General features: G+C 43.1%; 2 protein-coding genes and 1 pseudogene across 2 annotated transcripts in view; 1 reads left to right on the top strand and 2 right to left on the bottom strand.

Moving 5' to 3' along the window:
• Positions 1 to 210: 210 nt before the first annotated feature.
• Positions 211 to 7,702, bottom strand: syt4 (synaptotagmin IV). Its single transcript, XM_070930079.1, has 5 exons — positions 7,669 to 7,702; positions 4,763 to 5,382; positions 4,329 to 4,652; positions 1,003 to 1,123; positions 211 to 530 (listed from the first exon to the last, which is right to left on the bottom strand). The coding sequence occupies exons 1-5, from the start codon at positions 7,700 to 7,702 to the stop codon at positions 211 to 213; spliced, it is 1,419 nt and encodes a 472-aa protein (XP_070786180.1).
• A 3,005-nt stretch (positions 7,703 to 10,707) lies between these two features.
• On the top strand, positions 10,708 to 12,477 carry LOC139306295 (carbohydrate sulfotransferase 12-like; annotated as a pseudogene).
• A 205-nt stretch (positions 12,478 to 12,682) lies between these two features.
• The window catches only part of sema4f (sema domain, immunoglobulin domain (Ig), transmembrane domain (TM) and short cytoplasmic domain, (semaphorin) 4F), a 50,431-nt gene continuing 42,709 nt past the window's right edge, over positions 12,683 to 20,404 (bottom strand). The window contains exons 4-15 of the mRNA XM_070929914.1: positions 18,794 to 18,892; positions 17,983 to 18,094; positions 17,703 to 17,822; positions 17,389 to 17,543; positions 17,108 to 17,289; positions 16,545 to 16,686; positions 16,200 to 16,413; positions 15,774 to 15,883; positions 15,487 to 15,638; positions 14,940 to 14,995; positions 14,610 to 14,800; positions 12,683 to 14,378 (exon numbers count right to left, since the gene is read on the bottom strand). Of these exons, the coding sequence (XP_070786015.1) occupies positions 13,659 to 14,378; positions 14,610 to 14,800; positions 14,940 to 14,995; positions 15,487 to 15,638; positions 15,774 to 15,883; positions 16,200 to 16,413; positions 16,545 to 16,686; positions 17,108 to 17,289; positions 17,389 to 17,543; positions 17,703 to 17,822; positions 17,983 to 18,094; positions 18,794 to 18,892 (2,253 nt within the window). The 3' untranslated portion in view covers positions 12,683 to 13,658. The remainder of the gene's footprint in view (positions 14,379 to 14,609; positions 14,801 to 14,939; positions 14,996 to 15,486; positions 15,639 to 15,773; positions 15,884 to 16,199; positions 16,414 to 16,544; positions 16,687 to 17,107; positions 17,290 to 17,388; positions 17,544 to 17,702; positions 17,823 to 17,982; positions 18,095 to 18,793; positions 18,893 to 20,404) is intronic.

Here is a 20,404-nt window from a genome sequence, read left to right as displayed (position 1 = left end):
TGATTGAATGATTGATTGAATGATGACATCGCTTCAAATGGCCCTCCCCACAACATCAAAGTCCCCTCCCCCTTGTTTCCCACCCGCCTTCACCAAAAGTCCAATGGGTACTGGCTAGCGGGATGTTAAATCCGCCCATTCTCATTCCATCCCTCTCGTGGTCGGACCAGATCGGATATGGACGACAGAATCCACCAGGACCCCGGCATTCTAATCCTCCGACATGGCGTGCCACTTGGCAATCTGGCGACGCGGGTGGTCGCAGATCTCTCTCCAGTGCTCGCCGGGGGTGCCCGCCACCGATGTCCCCAGCACCAGGCGCCCGAGGACGGTGTTAGGGCAGCGCGAGTTGCTTGTGTCTGAGTCCATCAGCAGCAGCTCCACGCTGGTGTCCCTCAGGCCCTCTTCGGAGGGCAGATCAAAGACAAAGAGCTCATTGAAGACCGGGTTGGGGGAGCACTTCTTCACGTGGGTCTTCTTCTTGCACACGCGCTTCTTCCCTTGGTACATGTTCACCTTGACGTACGGATCTACACAAGGAGAATGACAAGAGCAGAAGAACAAAGTCAGGACAGAAGCAAAAAAAAAAGGCATGGTGAATATCCATCCCTGCAGCGGCTACAGAGTGGCATATTATTCCTGAGCCAGATCAATACAGCAATCAATAGAGTGGAAATGATGGATGTTAGTGATGAGGACAAAAGAGGCTGCCTGTGCAAACACACTGTGTGTGTGTGTGTGTGTGTGTGTGTGTGTGTGCGTGCTTGTCACTAAAGTGCTCTCTATCACATCCTGATCAGATTACTTTAGTGCGGTGGCGTTGTCATTATGGCAACTATCACAGCATCCAAAGTAGTCTGGGCTGGAAGAGCAAAAGGATTTCGGTCTCTTCTGTTTATTGTTACGTGAAGGACGTTCATGTACACATGCATTTGTGTTGGTCTGTGTAAGCAGCGATGCCATGGATTGTGTCTTGAAACATTCAGCTAAAACTGTGTGTACCTGTAGGTCCATTGTTTTCAGCCTTGGGCAGGTGGCGAGCTTTGAGGACGACCACGGTCAGAGTGTTGGTGGTGGACTGGTAACACAGGGAGAGCAGTAACTCGCCTCGGCCTGAGGACTTCTGTGGGGAGACGGGGGAGGGGTGAATGGGTGAGAGGTGGTGGGGGGACAGAGTAGGAACAGAAAAATAAAACAAAAAGGTGATGCAAGAAGAGATGGCAGGTGTGAAAAGGAGAAGGAGAAGAAGAGACGTTCAGACTTCAGCTTCCAGAGAACCTTCCACTCAACCTCAACCAACTCAGAGGCTGTATGCAAAGAAGAGCTCTGTCCTAATATATTGTTGTTAATACAGTGGTAATGTATTGTTGAGTAAGGCCAAAACCATTGCCTCCTGTATTCACATCTTTTATCACACAAGGTTTACTAGGTAAAATGGACAAATGAAGGCATATTCAGTAAGATGTTTTAGGGTGTGGCAATTGACAAATCTATGTAAATACAAATAACTTAATAGCACATAATTGGCTATTATCAACAATGTTGTGCTGAAACCTGCTGCTGCTTGTACTGCAAATGTCAGACGATTAAATGGCTGTCAACTAAATAATCATCACCAGCTTAGGGGGTGTGTTATCATTTCTTAACTAGGACAAACGTGTAAGTGAGAAGCTCCCTAATCAGCTCCTCATTACTGCTTTCGCTGCATTACTGTTCTACAATTTGTGGAAAACACACACACGTCCACGTCTGTGTCCACACCCAAGAGAGTTGATGCCTTGGATGCTGTGATCACACCTAACAGGATGTCATGCCTCAGCTCATGGTTGCCATGGCAATGAGAAGTAGCACACAGCCACAGACAACTTCTACCCTTGACCTGATGTTTAGGTCTCTGGAAACACAAATGCAGGTGTGCCGCCGATTTCTATATCACTCCTCTGGGAACATTGTACATTTATTATTTCATATTATCATTATAAACATTAAAAAGATATTTTACTCTATTCTATTGTTTTTGTTGCCTAACAGCGTGATGCCTACGCTGCTTATAATGTGCTATATCGATTCCATGAACTGCTGTGCGCTTACACATGCATACACACACATACACACACACAAGTACCCGCACAAAGCAGTGAGACAAAATCTATGCCATGCAGACAAAGAGAGCCACCACCCTGTTTGCAAAGGGATGCTCCTAGTCAGAGGGAACGATATCGACGGCTCATACTGAGAGAATTCATTTTAAAACAAGTCTCATTGCATGTCATACACATAACCACATGGAGATATGAAATACTGGATGTAATTATGAATAAATTTGTATTTGCATGTATTTGCACATAACAGGATTCTCTTTCTAATGTAGAACAACTAGTGCCAATATGTTCTCTTTAAATAAAGAAAAGCAAATAACTATAGTTTTCACTTGCCAACATCAAATTCAACAGAAGAATCCTGCTGCAAAGCGATATCAAGGATTCTAAAACACATTTTTGATTGATTGCACCAAAAAAGACACAGCAGACTCCTCCATATAGCAGGCCTGTCTCTCCCGGGACCCCAATGAGAAATGGAATTGAAAAATATGGTTAGTCTCAGCATAGTTTAAGAAATATTATCCTCTTGATGATAAAAAATGCAGAGGGAGCTCTGCTGAGAGGGAATGAAACCTTTTAGATTTCTCAGAATCTGAGTCGCATTTCCCAGCCCTTCTCTGGAGTACGATATCGTATCAGAGATCTTTAAAAATCTTACAGATAGCTCACATTTCTCCTAGGAAGGGACAGATGTGCGTGAACATATCCACTCCCACTTGGTTGGCTCAGTACTTCCATTTTATCAGAGCTCTGCAGAGCACAATATTATATCTTTAATTACATTGATATCATCTCACATTCCACCTGCAAATGTACAGCCAACCCCATCTATAGAGCACTGCTGAATACTAGACCACAGACCTGTGATAAGAATAGAGATATCATCTTACACTCCATCCTTTAAATTCACCAGCACACTGAATGTATTTTCAGGAAATATATATATCTGGCACACTATCTCAGCCCACACCTCAACAACTGGTGCTGATACTACAGTACATAGCATTCCTCTAAAAGGGAAAACGCCCTACTGGAAATGAGCTACAGTACATTTGTGGTCCTCACATTTGGAACAGGCAATCTGGAGCAGAACTCTATTGACCACTAGCCCACATATCGATAACGGTGTGGTGTGGATATCACTCTATCTATTCAATACACTACTGGGAATGTAAAAACGTCCATGTGGTAGCCTATTCCCTTTCAAATCGGCCATCCCTGCATTACTGTTTTAATTCTCTGATGCTGTTTGGCTATGAAGATCTTCACTAAATTATACACTAATTAATATCATAAATACCATAATTCAGATTATTGCTGGTCTAAGCCTTGTTTACTAAGTGGCAGGTATTCTGACAGGAAACATGTCATATCATCATCATTTATTCCAGCTGTTAAATGCATTGATCACTTAAATGACATATTTTCAGGATTTCAGAATAATCTTCGTGAATTTAGTAAAAGAAAAAGATAATGAACTGCAAAAAGCAAAAAACGTATCCAAACTCACAGCAGTCCATTTAAGAACAACACCAGGCCTCAGTATCAGCTTTCAAATCCATAATGGTGCAACAGATCTTGTCTCTGTCTCCACAGAGGGATACACTTCCTATCTGCTTTCTCCACTGGCTTTATTCAACATTAACCATTTTCTGCCTAACTACAGACGAAAGTAAATTGCTTCAATGCATTTGCAAAATATATTATTGAAATCCACATTGATAACTTTCATTAAAGATGCAGATTATGCCATTAGAGTTAAATGAACACTTGAAAGCAGTGTGAAAGATTTGCCGTGTTTCAAGAAACATAATATGATTAATTTGTAGTTAGGTGAGTTAGAGAAAGCTCCATGATTTAAATGTCATTATATATTAATAAGTAAATGGATTTCAGGAGGAAATTGATTTATATACTGATTAATATTGTAATAGTGGAAGAACCTCCCTGTTGCAGTGCTTTCAGGGACGAGCACCAGTGTTCATAATGAGGGAAATGATGAGTCACTATTGGAACAGTTTTGGAATTTGAAGTGATTTCGTGATTTTTGTTTGAGGAACTGTTTGTTATATAAAATAAATATAGTGTGTTACATGCTGTGAAATCATTTAAAGATATTTGATGTGCCATAAATCTAATTACGATAGCACTCAAAGAAAACTAATAAAACCAAATATAAATCAAGAATTTAAAGGGATGAGACATCCCAATTGTTCCAGATCTTACCTTGATATTCCTCTTGATGATCTCTCGGCTCATCAGGACACGCCCCTCTGTTAAGTCGATCCCAGACAAGGGTACAAGGGTCTCTCCGATGACCTCATCACGGGAGAACCTATCAAAGCTCAGCACCATGAAGTGAAGGGCCAACTCCGACACTCGCGCCAGCGGGATCCCGTAGAAGCTGAAGGTCTCGTCAAAGGCAGGGTCCAGAGTCTTCCTCAGGACTCTGGTCTTCACCCGATGCTTTTTCTCCGGCAACAGGGTCAGCTTGATATAAGGGTCAGAGGTCAGCGACTGCTCATCAGTTGGGGTCAGGCCATGGGCTTCCTGGAACAAAAAGTAAAATCAATCAGTCAAGACTGTGTGAAACCATTTTTATTCAAATTTCTGTCAAAAAACTGAATGTAAAGACACATACACCTAAACACATACAGTACCTTGATATGGACAATGAATGCCTTCTTCTCTGGCTGGTACTCCAGGGAGAAGTGGAGGGTCCCTAGCCCACCTTCCCGTTCCTCTCCCTGGGGCTTGTCCACAGCCGGGGTGGGCGCCTGGCTTGAGAGGGTGCTGGATGGTGAAGGGAGGTCACGGCGGTCAATCACCCCAGGTTGGGTGAACCCTGCATGTGGAGAGGGCAGCTCCAGGTCTGGGGAGCTCCGCACCTTCTGGTGGTGGTGATGAAACGGTTTGGTGGTGAAGTTTCCATTCAGATCCCGCTTCTCCAGATCCAGATGCAGAGCCAGTCTGGAATCGTTTGGACTTGAGGCCAGTTTACTGGTGCCGGTCGGACTCATTAGCGACGCAGTGTGGCAGTTTCCGTTAACGTCAGTTTTGCTGGTGTCATTGATTGTCGTGGTGGCAGGCGCAGCGAACTTCTTCTTGCCACTGAGGCTCTCCGGGTAGATGTCGACCCCTTTGAGCATGTGCACAAACTTGTAGGGAGGTGTCTTCTGGGATTTGGTGTTTTTACGCTGGCAACAGATCCAAGCAAAGGCTGACACAGTGAAGACAAGGCCAAAGACACTCACCACAGCAACACCTACTGGCACTGCCACTATGGAGGAGGACAGAGAGAGGAGCGAAGAGGGGAAAAATAACTTTCATTAAAAATGTCTGACTGCACACCCCAACAAACACAAGCAACAGTAAAATAATCACATATAAAACAAGTGTTCAGCTTGTGCAACCTCAACATATTTTATTATTGTACTGAGGCAATTGAATCCATTTTGTGTGTCTGACTGACGCAGGCTGCAGTCTTGACTAAGAGGAAGATGAAAACAAGGCAATCTGTTCAACCCCGATGAAGTACCATCAATACTCTCTTCATATTCCAAACATGGCTACGGTAAATAAACAGGAAACAGCTGGTGGAAGTAATGAACTGCTGAGAAACCTACATAACATCATCACGTGACTGGTTGATTTCTCGATGGCAAGTTTATAAAAATGGCTGACCACAGAGGCAGAAAAATAGAGAAGTAACAACATCATAACTGGAGAGGAGTCGATGATATGCAGACCTACAATGTAAAGAGGCGAGGGAAGATTTTTTGATGACGACAAGACTTTAAAAAGGAAACGTCAGGATCATTCTGGTCGATACAGAGAAAAAACAGCAGCTCATGTAACATAACAAAACCGATTCTTACAGATTAAATGTAACATTGTGGAAAGCATCCTATTCCTCACCACTGTACAGGCAGGGTGGCTCACTCTGATAGCAACAATGGCGCTACGGCCCAGAAATGTGTGATAGGCCGTGTGTTATACTCATTTATATTCCTCCTACAGCAGGAGAAGATTTGCTCAAAATTAGTGAGGAAAATGGCCAGTGCATTTCAATCATGCTTTCTTTCCAACAGCAGTGGTACTTTGGGGTCCTAATTCCTGTCAATGGTACTTTTGTCTCCTATAGTATCACTATGACGGTGACTATGGAGACATATTACAGGGATATTTGCCACTGAATGCTTCAGTTCTTTGTTTTGTGGTGTTGAACTGTGACTCAACAGCAATCATGCTGCCTTCTCATGCAGTCAGAGTTAATAGGTCTATTTCAATGGGGGAGACACAGACCATTTCCTGCAGTTAAGAGGGCGGCCTAGTGGAAAAGCACTCCGGTTAACACCCATACAAAAAGAGAGAGAGAGAGAGAGAGAGAGAGAGAGAGGTTGGTGGGGGTGGCGTGGGTGGGGTAATCAATGTCTTTTGAATCTTTTTCATCTGGTCAAATCTACTGTAGTTCATATGTATTAGATCATCAAGTAATGGGAACTGCAACATTTGAGATAATTTATTTACATTTTCCATATAACTGCCTTGTTGCCTTGGTGATACTGATGCACACAGCAAACAATATATGTAAACAATATGTATTTTCCTAATTATTTTCTAAAATTGACATACAGGACTTAACAGTCACTTCACTTATTTGCTGCCATTTCTGATCATATAGGCCTGTATGTGATTGGTATCTCCTATGGTTTTATTCTAGAGGTTATTATGCCTATATATATATATATATATATATATATATAAAGTTTTGTCGTAATAACTGTAGACAAAGCATCCTTTAAAATGTATCACTCATCTGAAAGGACTGCCTCTCATTGAGATTTATCCATGGGCGAGCAATGAGGTAGCGAGTAAGCTCATTTCGATGTTAGTTCACAGCACTTGTACATACAGTTTTCTCCCGTTTCTTTTCATTAATATTTCAGCCTCACGTCCTGGGCGGACAAGGCAACAACAACAACAACAACAACAGACAGATGGATGAGGCAACGGGAGGGCGGTGAGGGAGCTGCTGGACCGAGAGGAAATGAAGAAAACAAACAGGTGCTTTCCAGGCTTCACCTGTGCAACAGTAACAACTACTCAAAGCCGAATTGTAATAATAAATGAACTTAGTTAATAGTAATAATATCGTAAAAAACAAACAAACAAAAAAAACAAAAACATGTCACCACACCCTACTGGTTAGTTTTCCTGATAATTAGCTGTCGCCCTTAAGCTAGCTGCAAAATGGAGGCTGGAAGTCTCCCCAAACACGATGTTTTATCGAGTGAAAGGGTTAGGCAACACAGTGGACAAAGCCACTCACTTTCACTTCAGTATTTTTTTTTTTTCATACAATAGGCTTCTCTAAAGGACCTGTGCTGTCATTATTTTTTTATATCAGAAAGTAACAAATTAGCCACTGGCGAATAATGACGCTAACACTTTTGCGGTGAGTCACGCGTAATGAGTAACTTCTTGAAGATGAACCACCAGCAGCCTCACACATCCGCGCCTGTCCCCCGCTAAATGAATGGAGCCGGTCAGAGTTTGGACTCACCGAGCTGACCTCCGTCCGCCACCATTGGAGCCATGGTCGCTGTCTAAGGTGCTGAAACGGTCCGTCCGCTTCCACTCCGGGCTCCCTTTTCTCCGGCGAACTCTGCTCTCCTGGTGTCGAGGTTGCAGCGTATCTCCGCAGTATCTCGGCTTTGATTATGTTTAATAATGTACAGGCTTGTGTACGGCTTCAATAATAGAAAAAGCAGCCTTGTTTTCCCAGAGAGAGCGATGGAGGGATGCTCTGTCCTCACCCTGCTGCTGTTACTCTGTGATGCGTGAGTGTGTCTAGGAGGCGGCAACACCCCGTTTCTTCTCCCTCTCTCTCTGTCTCTCTCTCCCCTTGTTTTCTCTGTCTCTCTCTCACCCTCTGTTCAACCCCCCCCCCCCCCCCCCCCTTACCGGTAACGCTGAGCTCATCAGTGCTGACGCAGTAGTGACGGAGGCTGGCTGTGAAATCAGGACCCCCGGTGTAGCAGCACAACGGGTCTGCCAATTTCCCTGATTGATTGTTAGAGAATGAACGGTCTCAGTCTGTATCTCCATCCTTCTGTGTGTGTGTGTGTGTGTGTGTGTGTGTGTACATCCTTTTTTGATAAGACTGGTGAATGGATGTGCTATGTGGTCCTATCATTCATTAAAGTAAGTGGTCATTTAGCTGATAAGTTTGTATGCAGTGATGCTTTCCTCTGATATAGACTGGCAGTGATTAGGATGATAGGTCAGTTTATTGTGACCAATTGATTGAATAGTCTACAGTGTATTTAATCTACCATTCACTGTTTAAAGTACAATTTATTATACATTTTACATTATTCCAAAATACTTGCTATACAGGTTACAAACTGTATGTGCACATACACTCAACTACCAAGGATGTTACAGTAGGCCTGCTGACATCATGCGTATCACTGCATCCTAAATTCCACTGTTGAGTGTGATTGATGTACTGAAGCCTACATATATACACAACTAAAAGACAAGAAAAGAAATGAAAAGACGAGAAAAGATGAGAAAAGAAAAGAAAGGGAAGGAAAAGAGAGAGTTTGTTATCACGTGGACAATTCAAAGGGACACATGTTTTGTAACCTTTAAGTTGTGTGAGGGTCAACAGACTGAGGACTTTGTCATTGGTAAATTGTTTTATTCATTCTATTGATTGTATCACCATGCCATTCTTATTAAGTGTGATATAAATGTAATGTGTCTAACTGTAATCAACAAGTGAAACATTCTGGACACACTCAGGTGCACTGTCCCTGACTAATACATAAAGGACACATACAGGAATAATTCAAATAAGACATCATACACAAGTCAATGTGTTCTGCACTGTCAACAGGTTTAATATTTGGTATGATCAAATACTGACCCCTGGTGTTCATAGTAAAGAATGCATTTTCCCTGAAAACAACAAATGCCAAAACTACAAAAAAAAAAAACACTCTGGACAGTGAGAGTTGGAACCAATCAAGATTTGAAACCCCTATCAAAGGAGCTAGGTTTATATAGTGGTAAATATGTAGGACAGATTTTCTTGGTTGGTTGGTTTATTTTCACAGTTTCCATGCAATTACAAAAACTGAATACACACAATGTTCACTCTACATTCTGGCATATATTACTTGGGTATTGTTAAGATATGCTGTATAAATATTGGGAAGAGATGCATTAGTTGTTGATAAATGATGAAATTCAACTATTGCACATGAAATTGAGCAAATAAAGTCAATACATGGGAACTATTGGTGTCTGGTGCCTTCTTTGTGTTACGATCAGTGAGGTTGGACCCAAGCACAGGCTCAGACAAGTTGGAGTAGTGTAAAAAAAAGATGTATTGCAAAGTTCTGGGGGGGGGGGGGGGGTTGGAGAGGGTTGGCATGGACGTGGCTGGCGGAAACACTCCAGGGTGTAGCAGGCAAAAAAGCAAACGGAGCAGGCAGAGCAGGAAGGCTGGTAAACCAGGAAGTGGTGATCTTAGGAGCACAAAGAAACATGGTAAGTAAAGCACATAAAAACAGGGAACTCAGAATGAAAGCTGACAGGCCGGGATTGTGACACACACACACACACACACACAATTTGTTTGCAATCCCAAAATATAAAACATAAGCCCAGAGTTCAGATCAGTTATGCATTTTACAACCAGGCACATGTGTACGTTTTTAAAGAGTGCAAATGGTGCAACACTACAGGATATCCAAACACAAGACAATAGGTACTGTAGGCTCATGTAAAGACGCTCATCTGCTGTGAATTCACTGCAGCAGCTGGAGTTGCACATTTTTAAAATAAAGTAAGCTGTAGCACCCCAAATACAAATTGCTCTGAGCTGGCACGTTCAAAGTACATCCGCTGCTGTACTTTGAACTTTTTGGCTTCAATTGTCACTGAGCAACTTTCATAACAATGAACGGGGCTCTGCTTCCAACACTGTATCCAGTTCTCTTTATACGTCCATGGTGGTGTCAATGTTGACAACTTTGAGGATGAAGCAGCAACTATCCTTCCGGTCACAAAAAGAGAAAAAAAAAAAAAGAAGAGTGAACAGCTTCAATAAGTTTATATAGTGGTAAATATGTAGGACAGATGTATCTTTTCTTAGGAATTTCTAAGTGTCAGGTATATGTTTGCTAGTTCTGTTGTGTGTTTTGATGTATAGACTATAAATGGGTTCACTGAGATTTCATAAATCTGATGAGTAGATATTTTGTTATTATGTATATAATGTTTTGCTGCGTTTTGATATGTAGAATAGATCATTCATGAGAACCCCTGTTTGTGGTGGCACCCAAGGGTGGATACTATAAAAGGCTGCCCTTTTTTTTCAAGCGCGAAGGGTAGTCCTGGTCCTGGTCCAAGTGAAAGCTGTTGGTATTTGCTCCTTTCAGTCAGGCACGAACACAAAAAAACACACTTACAGTACACAATGTGGACAGTCAGAAAATGCTTATCTAAGTTGGTCAACATTACACCCATTTAACATCAGTATGTTGCAAAGGTCTACTTTGCCTGAGTACACCATCACAGAGCTGCTAGCATGGCCGTAGACTTAGTCCTGTTCTTATCTACGCAGGTGGCGTGTACCAACTGGAAGAGGGTTATGTTTGTCCTGAACCAGAGCGAGCCATATCATGACCCCATGTCCATATCTGCTGACTTGGTCCACATCCCTAACAAGCTCACTCTCCTAAACAGCTTCCCAAGAACAGAGATGAAGGTCAGTTCATACAATGACATCAGGAGTGTCCGTGAAGTTACAAGCAGAAAGTGTACCCACTAACAGTACTAACAGACATGTAAGAGTAATTGATTCAATCAGACGGTGTGACAGAGGGTTGATATATACTTATTTGTTGACTACAGGCAAAGCTGAAGTACTACACCAAGTTCCTGTTTGTCCGGGACCCATTTGTCCGTCTCATCTCCGCCTACCGAGACAAGTTCCAGCGGTACAATGAGTACTACTATCAAAACTTTGCCCGGGACTTTCTGCGCCTGTACGGCAACCAGCCTGATCCACCACAGACAGTGGACGTGGCGTTTGCATCCGGCGTGCTACCCTCGTTTTACAACTTTATTCAGTACCTGCTGGACCCGCAGACAGAGAAGAAGCAGCCCTTTGAACCCCACTGGAGGCAGATGCACCGCCTGTGCCACCCCTGCCTCATACTGTAAGGCCATTCTTGCTTTTAAAAGGTCATGTCCTCTGTGTTGTTTCTGAACATTTGGAGGGTTTATTGACCTGAGGAGGAAATATTCTACAAATACACACATGGTGGATTTTTACAGGCTGATTCTATTTTTTTTAATGCTCAATATCTTTAAACAACAAAAAAATGCATTAAAATTACAGGATGTATTATTTCAGCAGCAGAATCATACTCTGGTGCAGTGGAGCAAGCTTTGAAACAGCTTTTAGACAGAATTTACAAACAACATAACTCTAGAGGTACTTTTCAACTTGTGACTTTCCTTGTAGCATTTTAAAGGAGTAGTAAAGTGATTTAGAAGTGCGTTTTCATGAAGTTAGGGGGAAAAACAGATGCAGCAGAGGCCGAAATGTCCTGACTTTTAGTCCCTAGGATGGGTCAAGCTCCCAAATCCCTGGACTTCCTATAATGCATCAAGACCCAGAAACATTGACTGTAAAACTGTTTTCACAGGCTGAATGGTACTTCTCATGATGATGATAAGCTGATCTTGATGTGTAAAATTATTGGAATGCTCCATTAACGTCCACAAATGACCAATGAATTCAATGTTTATACTGAACTATATTTCACCTGTTTTACTTCTCAGGTATGATTTTGTTGGATGGATGAGCAGCTGATGATGATCTTAAAGCTGGAGGACGAAATTAAATTCCCTCCTTCCTATGAAAACATGACTTCTCCTGGTTCGGTGTTGGACTGGTTCAGAAAAGTGCCCCAAGAGGACAGGAGGAAGCTGTACGAGCTCTACGAGGGGGACTTCAGGCTGTTTGGCTACAGAAAGCCTGGCAAACTGCTTGATGGTTGAGATGAAGTCATGATTTGGACAACTCATTAAGTCTGTATACGGGAAACGGCTAATTAGTGAACTTTAGAGGTGCTGATGGGTGGATGTTGTTACCTTTGGACAGAGCCAGGCTGATTCCACCTGTAGTCTTTAAGCTAAGCTAAGCTAAGCAAAGCAGCTGCCGGCTGTAGTGCCATATTTATCGTACAGGGTGGTATCGATCCTCTCATCTTACTCTTGGCAAAAAAGTGTTTCCCAAAATGTCAAACTACTTCTAAACTTCAGTGATAATTGAACTATTCCTGCATCAGCTGTATGGTCAGAGATTAAACTACAAGTGCATGTGGGCAAAATATGGGTATTATCAATGTATTTCATATCTCACACACTCACTCGTAGCTACTTACAGGTTTGGTCCATTTCTGGGAAGGTAAAAGAAGCATAAGCCACATCCAGATTTTCACCAGACAGTAGGGAAAGAGTGACACCAGGTTAACAGCAACTTTTTTTTAGGCTTTATTACAAAACAACATGACAAAAACAATACACTTTCATGTTTAAATCCACAATCACGAAACGAGGTGAAGGTGGCTTTCTGTCTGAGATGAATTTCACATCCTTTGAAAATCATCTGCCTTCTGTCTCAGTGATGTGAATGTGAACAGTGACAAATCTGGCCAGCTGTCAGTTACTTGCATCTTGAGCTTTCCACACTGACACAGATCTGATAGGTGACCATCGACTCTATCACCCTCCTGACCTCTGCGGCAGTGTAGGCACGGACAGCCCCGTCATGGTCACTGTAGTCCATCTGACGGCTCAGCAGTGAATTTATGGTTCTTTAGTCTCTGACAGTGACATCTCTCGGTTTGAAACCCAGGACCGCTGCAGTCTGACTGGGCAGTCTATGGCTCAGCAGTCCTTTGGTGCCTTTGGACCCATCAAGGTCTGGGATTTGAGTGGTGTGTCAGAGAGAGAAATAGAAATAGTGAGAGAGAGGGAGGTGCTGAGAGATTCAAAGTGCACTTTTCTTTTGCAGTGCCATCAGGAGAAGAGAATGAGAGAGCAAACAACAACAGAAGTTAAGGAGAAAGACAATATGGCTTTTCCATGTCTACACATGTAGACATTTCATCTTTGATTCTTCGTAACATTTAAATTGTGCGATATCACGCTCTGCTCTCCATGTCCACAGTCATGTTCTGACTGCTTATATTTACATTTTATATTTACATCCGACACATTTATTTCACTGTGGCTCTCATCCTGAGTGAATCACAACACTCTAATATGTTTTCTGTCCACACGCCTCTCTCACATGCTTAGACGTAAACTTTCAATATATATCTCATATATCTCTGTAGTCTCTCTTCATGCCACAGCTCCCATTCAAAGGCATTTGGCAGCAGCCATTTTGCATCTCTACCAGCCGTACTCACAGTTCGTTTGGAGGATGCAAAATGATGCAATCAATATATTTATATGAGCTTTTCATATCGAACTTTCTTCGCACTGCGCCAGTGGGGCTGGTGATTTAAACATAGGAAAGCTAGCCAACTCCTCCTCTAGTCCTTTTATCCCTTCCCCTACCCCGTCCCCCAGCCCCTCATCCACCTCGTCCCCCTCCACCGACTCCCTCTTTACCCCTTCGGGCGTCCCCCTCTCCCCCGTCCTTCCATCCAGCATGTCTGCAGCTAAAATTTCAGCAAACTTCAGCCCGCTGCTACTGGTGTTACAGTTGGCGTACAGTGAATTCCCATGGCCATTGCTGGAGTTGCTGTGGATCAGGGTGCCGCTGCAGCTGTTGCCAATGTGACCACCATTACCCTGGTTGCTGAGGAGAGTTGTAGTCGTGGTCGTGGTGGCTGTCCCGTTACGTTTTTCCGTCAGCCTGAATCCCTCGGACAGCAGGCTGGCGCTGCTAGGGGACTGTGGCGTGGCTGAGGAGCCCAGCAAGTCGCGTCCCTTCTCTGACGACAGCGAATTATCTGGCAGGTGGTGACCCTGGCGGCCAATGCTGCGCCGACGGGTCACGAAGTACACGAGAAACACACCTAACAGTAAGCCCCCGCAGAAGAAAAGGATGTAGATGGCCAGGACGTGACGGCCTCCTGCTGTCGCCACGTTTCCTCCAGCACTGGGGCCTTCTAGTGTCAGCTGATAGGCTGCTCTGCGGCAGGGGGTGGGGTCTCTGATACCTGGTCCCGCCTCCTGGAATAGAGCGACATGACAGAGAACAAGAGAATAAGAATAAGAGGATGAGGTGTTTTGATCGTTTTTTGAGCTGACAGTTAACAAGAATAACATATATTTTATAAATAAAAAGAAAACAGAATAAAATATTAGTGGGAAAAGACTAAGATTTGCATATCAGCCATGTAAATTTAGGTTAAATTTGCTCCTGTGAGCCCTTATGAGTTTCTATATGTTTTGCCTGTGTACCTGGCATGTGCAGATGTACTTCCCCAGGCTGTCCTTTGTGACAGTCACCTCCAGGTCGGAGTGGTGCTGCCTGGTGAGTCTGTGGGGAGGATGCTCCCAGCTACAGGGCCTGGGAGACAGCTGGACACATGGCAACAGGAGGCGCAGACCCACTGAAACTCGCAGCTCCCTGATGGAGGGGGTGCAGCGCCCTGTAGGAGACAGAAGAGAGTTAAACAACAGAGAAACAGACATGGAGGTGTATTTTTTGTTTGCAATCATATGACACAGGAAGAACATTTACATAGGATGTGATTTCCAAATTAAAGTATAGAAATGAGATATACTTACCCACTTCAGTATCACACGTTCTCAAGGCATTGTCTATCACATCACCTGGACCAGGCCTGGACACACACACAAAATGGAGTCACACTTTTGCATCATAGTTTTAGTAGCAACAGAGATCTGGTGCCTGCTTTTCTAAATATCTATTTAAATGATCAATTATTAATTAATTAATGATTAAGTGATTAATAAACTTTTAGGACTTTTTGCTGCTAACTTTTTTTTATTTATAAATTATTGGTTTACATTTTGCTTGCAGTAGTAAAACCATTATGATGTGACAGACGACTTTCTTACATTAATACATTGCTTACGTACGACATTACTTTAATGTTTTAACTAAAAAAAAGTGTGCGGAGGTGGAAAGAGAATCTTTTTTTTAAAGGTTTGAAACAAAATACACAAAATTATTAATGAACACACTATAAAGAAAAATGGGTCAGTTTTACACACGACTAAACCATTTTCTGACCCAATACTGCTGCCGTCTGCCTTTGTTTTTCATTTTTGGAAGTCTTCCAGCTCATTGTGATATTCCTGTAGTACTCACTCGTCTGTTGTGGGCCTGCAGGCTTCTTGCACTTTGCTCCACACACAGCCCAGTCCTCTGGCTCTGGCACACACCTCACAGCTGGGATACAGAGCGCAGCCTTCAGCCTGGACACGAGCCAGAGACAGGGGGCTGCCCACCAGAGCCCGGCCCTGGAAGCACAGGGAACCATCACAGAACAGAACAGAACAGAACAGAACAGATATTTCTGGGCACTGCAGATCAACATATGCTCATGTCTGTGTGTTTGTGCGGCATGTGTGTGAATAAATGTGCAAACGCTGTACCTGGTGCAGTAATATATTGTTGACAGGCTCCTGTGAGGTGAACAGAGGAATCTCCTGCAGTAAGGTGGTGTTCTGGCCCACTACTGCCACCCGGTGGAGCTCCCCACGGTCTGCAACACACACGAAGATGTGTTTTGTTAAAAAGTTAATTTATTTTTGTTTTATTTGCTACATTTAATTTAGTTTATTTTTATGTCTAGAGAGAAACAGTCCCCAGAAAATGATTTTTGAAATGAATTTTTTTATCAACTCATAAGCCATCTGAACACCTTAAATTAAGATTAATTTGTTTTTCTATCTCAGTCGACTTTTACAACTTTAATCTGCAATAACTCAGCCAGATTCGACAGCCAGATTGAATTGATCTCTTTACATTTTCTGTTCTTTTTTATCCTCTTCTTTCTTGTTATCCCGGTCTCTCCTCACCTGTTCCAAGGTGCAGCACTGCTCCTCTCCGCTCCTCTCCGCTGCCCGTCTGCGTTACAGCCAGCTTGGTGTATCTGATTCCCTTCCGGACCAACAGGGGCGCCGCAGTAACACTGTTCTCCATCAGGGGGTGGTCCCTCACAAATGTCAACACCTTATCAGGAAGTTTCAGGGAAGATTCGAAACCCTCAGCCTTCAAAGCATCGCTCAAACACTAAAAATAGTGGAGGGAAGGAGAAAAAAACCCATTTATATTAATATAGTAGAATGTAATGAAAGGCATCGTGTAAAGTAGAGGTGGTGATGGCACATATGCAGTAGTTATGTGGTTGTTCGGCTCAGTACCTGGCCAGGCCTTGGTGTGGGGACAGGTTCAGGGTTGATCCAGTTCTCGCAGGTCTTCTTCAGCTCTTTAAAGGGGCCGTCCATCACTTTGATGATGTCAGCCAGACTGAAAACACACACTGCTGATAGCTCTTCACGCTCCCTAAGAAAAAGCAAAGAATGGTTAAGATTAAGCCATGCTGTTGCTACTTTTGCAGGGGAAAAAATGCAAAAAGTCATATCAAGAGTTTGTTTCTGAAGATGTTCAATATCAAAGGAATAGTTTGGCATTTTGGGGAATGCACTTGGGAAAGCACCGTTGCTTGACGAAAGTGAGATGAGAACATCGATACCATGTTCCTGCTGGACGGCAAATATGAAGCTCCAGCAAGGAGATGCTTAGCTTAGCTTAGCTTAGCGTAAAGACTGGAAACAGGGAGAGACAACTAGCCTAGTCTCTCTATATCTCTCTGCTTTTTCAATGACGATGACTACAGAAAAATAATATACACACTCAATATTCCAATATCACATAAGAGAGAAGCTCTTGTTTTCCTTTCACCCCTGCTCGTTCTTCAGCTTACCACTGGGAGGTGAACAGTCCGTAGAAGTGTGTGCTGCTGGGGTCGCCGGGTGTGTGTTGCGTGGTGAAAACATCAGTTAGGATGTTGTAGCGCTGACCGCTGGGTTTGTCCTCACACACCAGCTCGGCCTTGAGGAAGGTGGTCCAACGTCGCTGCAGAGTCTTCATCCCTCCCACATCGGACTGAACAGACAGCGGGAGAAAGATTGAGCCCAGCAGTGAATTCACACGAAGCAACGAATCAGTCAGTCAATCAATCATTCAATCAAGGCGTTGGGTTACCTTGCAGACTCGTGCCACCCTGGGCACTTTGACTTTGGTGTAGAGGTCATACTCTTTGGCCACTTCGGTGAAGAAGAAGTAGATTTTGTCATCGTCTCCTGTCGGGTTGCTGTCTGCAGATTGTTCTATGAAGGCAGAGCTCACAAACTCTGGGTCTGAGAAAGACACACACACAAACACACACAAAATTGGACTTCTTCCTGTGGGAAAGTATGATCACGCTAACTTCAAGTGAAAGTATGTTTGTGTTGCAGTGTCTGTGCATGTCAATATATGTGGATATGGGGGTTTACGAGCATGCATGTGGGTCTCACCACTCAGCCAGTTGATGGATCGCTCAGTTCGGATGCGCTCCTGCTCAGGGCCTGTTGCCCGGGAGATGTCGAACAGCGTTCCCAGGAAGTTACTGGTGGCTGCTGTGTATAGGGTACCCCCTAGACAAAAGACAGATAATGAAGTGAGTTTTATTTATATAATGCAAACTGAAATACAGAAAGAGCCTAAAAATAATATACCTTGGATTAGGTTGATATCCTAATACAAACACATCGATTCATCAATCAATCAGTCAAACATTCAGAGGTACTGTCCCACCTGCCATAACAGCTGTGTAGTGCTGACTGGGCTCAAAGGGACACTTTCCCTTCCCCGTCTCCATCTTCACCCCTCCATCCTCGGCTTTCTCCAGGGTGAAGGAGGCGAGCTCCTGGAAGACGACAGGAAGTTAGAACTACAAGGACATCACTGAATTGCCAAATTCATAATGGTAATTATGTAGATTATTCTTTTTTTTCACAGCTGTCTTGTGTTTTATTATCCTCTAAATTCCTCCCAAATATCTCTGGTTTCAATTTGATCTCCACAGGTCGTTTGCTTAAAATATAATTGACTCTAATTATGTTCTTCTATGCTAAAAGCTTTAGTGACTGCTTTAGTGCTCAAAGTACCTTCTATTAAATGTCACTCACAACAAAACATCTAAAAGCTTTTGTTGGTTGACTGGAACAATACCATTTTTCTAATAATTGCTGAGGAAAAGTGTGTGAGTGGAGTCTGAAAAAGACAAAAAAAAGTGTAAATGTGAATAACTTCTACTGCAATGGTAGGATAACAGCGTGTGTGTGTGTGTGTGTGTGTGTGTGTGTGTGTGTGTGTGTGTGTGTGTGCGCCCTTCTGCCTGTCCCTTTGGTGAAGGACATGGGTGTGAATGAGTGTGGGAACCTGTCACAGTGATTCATTTACAGCTCTTAACATATATACTGCAGATGTAAACACACACAGACACTCATGTACAGGGAAACGCATGTAAGCACTTAAGTATAAATCCACACATGCAGACACGGACTAACAGGAGGACAGCCTCACACACACACACACACACACACACACATGCATACTAACTAACCAGGAAGGCACACTGGGGGTCGAAGGCGTAGGTGCCGCACACATAGATGTGTCCGTCGCCCAGAAACTCCAGCAGACGGATGTAGTTGTGGCAGTCAACCTGCAGGGGGAGACAAACACCCAGAAATAAAGACAAGCCAAAAGAGTTTTTACATCCAGATTCCTTTTAAGAAATTAGGAAAAAAAAAATTGCATTAGATAACCAACAGTCTGGCTCAGTTTCAGGATCATGAAACATTTTATGTGAAAGAGGAGGTTCACTTTCTGTTACCATAAAAATTATGAACTTGATACGTGATAAAATATAAAATATATATCTTATTTATTTAAATTGACATTCAATCAAATATATGCAATATGTGACTGCATAAATATGAAAGACCTCTGAAGATAATCATATATTTTCACATATTATATCTCTCAGAGAAAGGACTATTTATTTATAGCTAGATAACTTGGTAGGTGTAACAAATCTAGTTTTAGCCCCGAAACCATGTCTGTTTTTGTCCATGAACAGAAGTGGTCCCGTATATAACCACACTGAGCTTAGGAGAAAGGTTGGAGTGGATTCTGAGAACAGCTGGAGTATCAATGATTCTGATTGGAAATTGGAGACCCCCACTGCTGGGACAGACACTTGAGACCCCCACTGCTACCAGCAGAGACCACCCATACTGACTCACACTAACACAGGCATACAAACTGCAACTCAAGACCACTCACTTTCATGCATAAATAATACACAAAAAACACACTTGTGTGCTCCTTTGCAGGTCTCATAAATCTCATCTTTTTTTTAATCTCTCCTCTCTTTACACACGCATATTTAGCTGGCAGCTGTCATGGAAAAACACCCCCATTGTCCCTCCCCTGTCACCATGGAACCATGACGCAGGCAATTTTTTAGTAAGCTTGTGTATGTGTGTCTTTGCGTGCCATTACGGAGGAGCTCCAGGTCTGAGTCACCTTAGTCCCAGGCACCTGATCCTCTCTGATGCCTGGATCATGTCACCCAAATCAGCCCCCACCACAAACACCACCGGCCCTCACACTGGTACAGCTCCACGTGAGACAAACAGAGAGCCAGAGAGTCAGAGAGCAGGAGAGCTCAGACTGGCAACAATGGGATCAGCTGGGGATTAGCTATTTCATTGGTCCAAATGAACCTCATTCATACTAATAAGCTTCATTCACAATCTGGCATGGGGTGAGTCGAATGGTTCTATTCTGTTTAATTCTATTCTATGAGAGTGTGTTGGAGAGTTACATTATGAGTATGCTTCCTTATGTTAAAAGCTTCCGTGACTTTAGAGCTCACTGTGGAAATTAAATGTCCTGCCACCAAAACACCTGAAAGCGTTCATGCTAACTTACACTTACTTACTGAGAGCAATTTTTGCAACAATTACAGAGAATTACAAGTGTGTGTGTGCATGGTTGCTTTTTTCTTAAAGCTGCTATAATCAATCAAATGTAATCTCGTAATCACAAACTATGACAATGTGTAAGGTGCAGTTCATCATGGCAAACCCCCTACGTAGCCTTTTAGCGTCTTTTAGCTCATTGTTTTGGTTTTCCGGCCCACAACATTCACTATTCTGGATCCCTCTCA

This window comes from Enoplosus armatus, chromosome 23 (genome assembly GCF_043641665.1).
Source record: "Enoplosus armatus isolate fEnoArm2 chromosome 23, fEnoArm2.hap1, whole genome shotgun sequence".
In the NCBI taxonomy this organism is placed as follows: domain Eukaryota; kingdom Metazoa; phylum Chordata; class Actinopteri; order Centrarchiformes; family Enoplosidae; genus Enoplosus; species Enoplosus armatus.
This window is presented reverse-complemented; position numbering and strand designations above follow the sequence as displayed.

Bases quoted from the DNA above. Each gene is read 5' to 3' on its own strand.
- syt4 (XM_070930079.1), bottom strand. From the start codon at position 7,702: ATGGCTCCAATGGTGGCGGACGGAGGTCAGCTCG. The intron at 5,383-7,668 runs GTGAGTCCAAAC...CCTCCTCCATAG, and splicing joins GGCGGACGGAGGTCAGCTCG to TGGCAGTGCCAGTAGGTGTT. The intron at 531-1,002 runs GTACACACAGTT...CTCCTTGTGTAG, and splicing joins TGAAAACAATGGACCTACAG to ATCCGTACGTCAAGGTGAAC.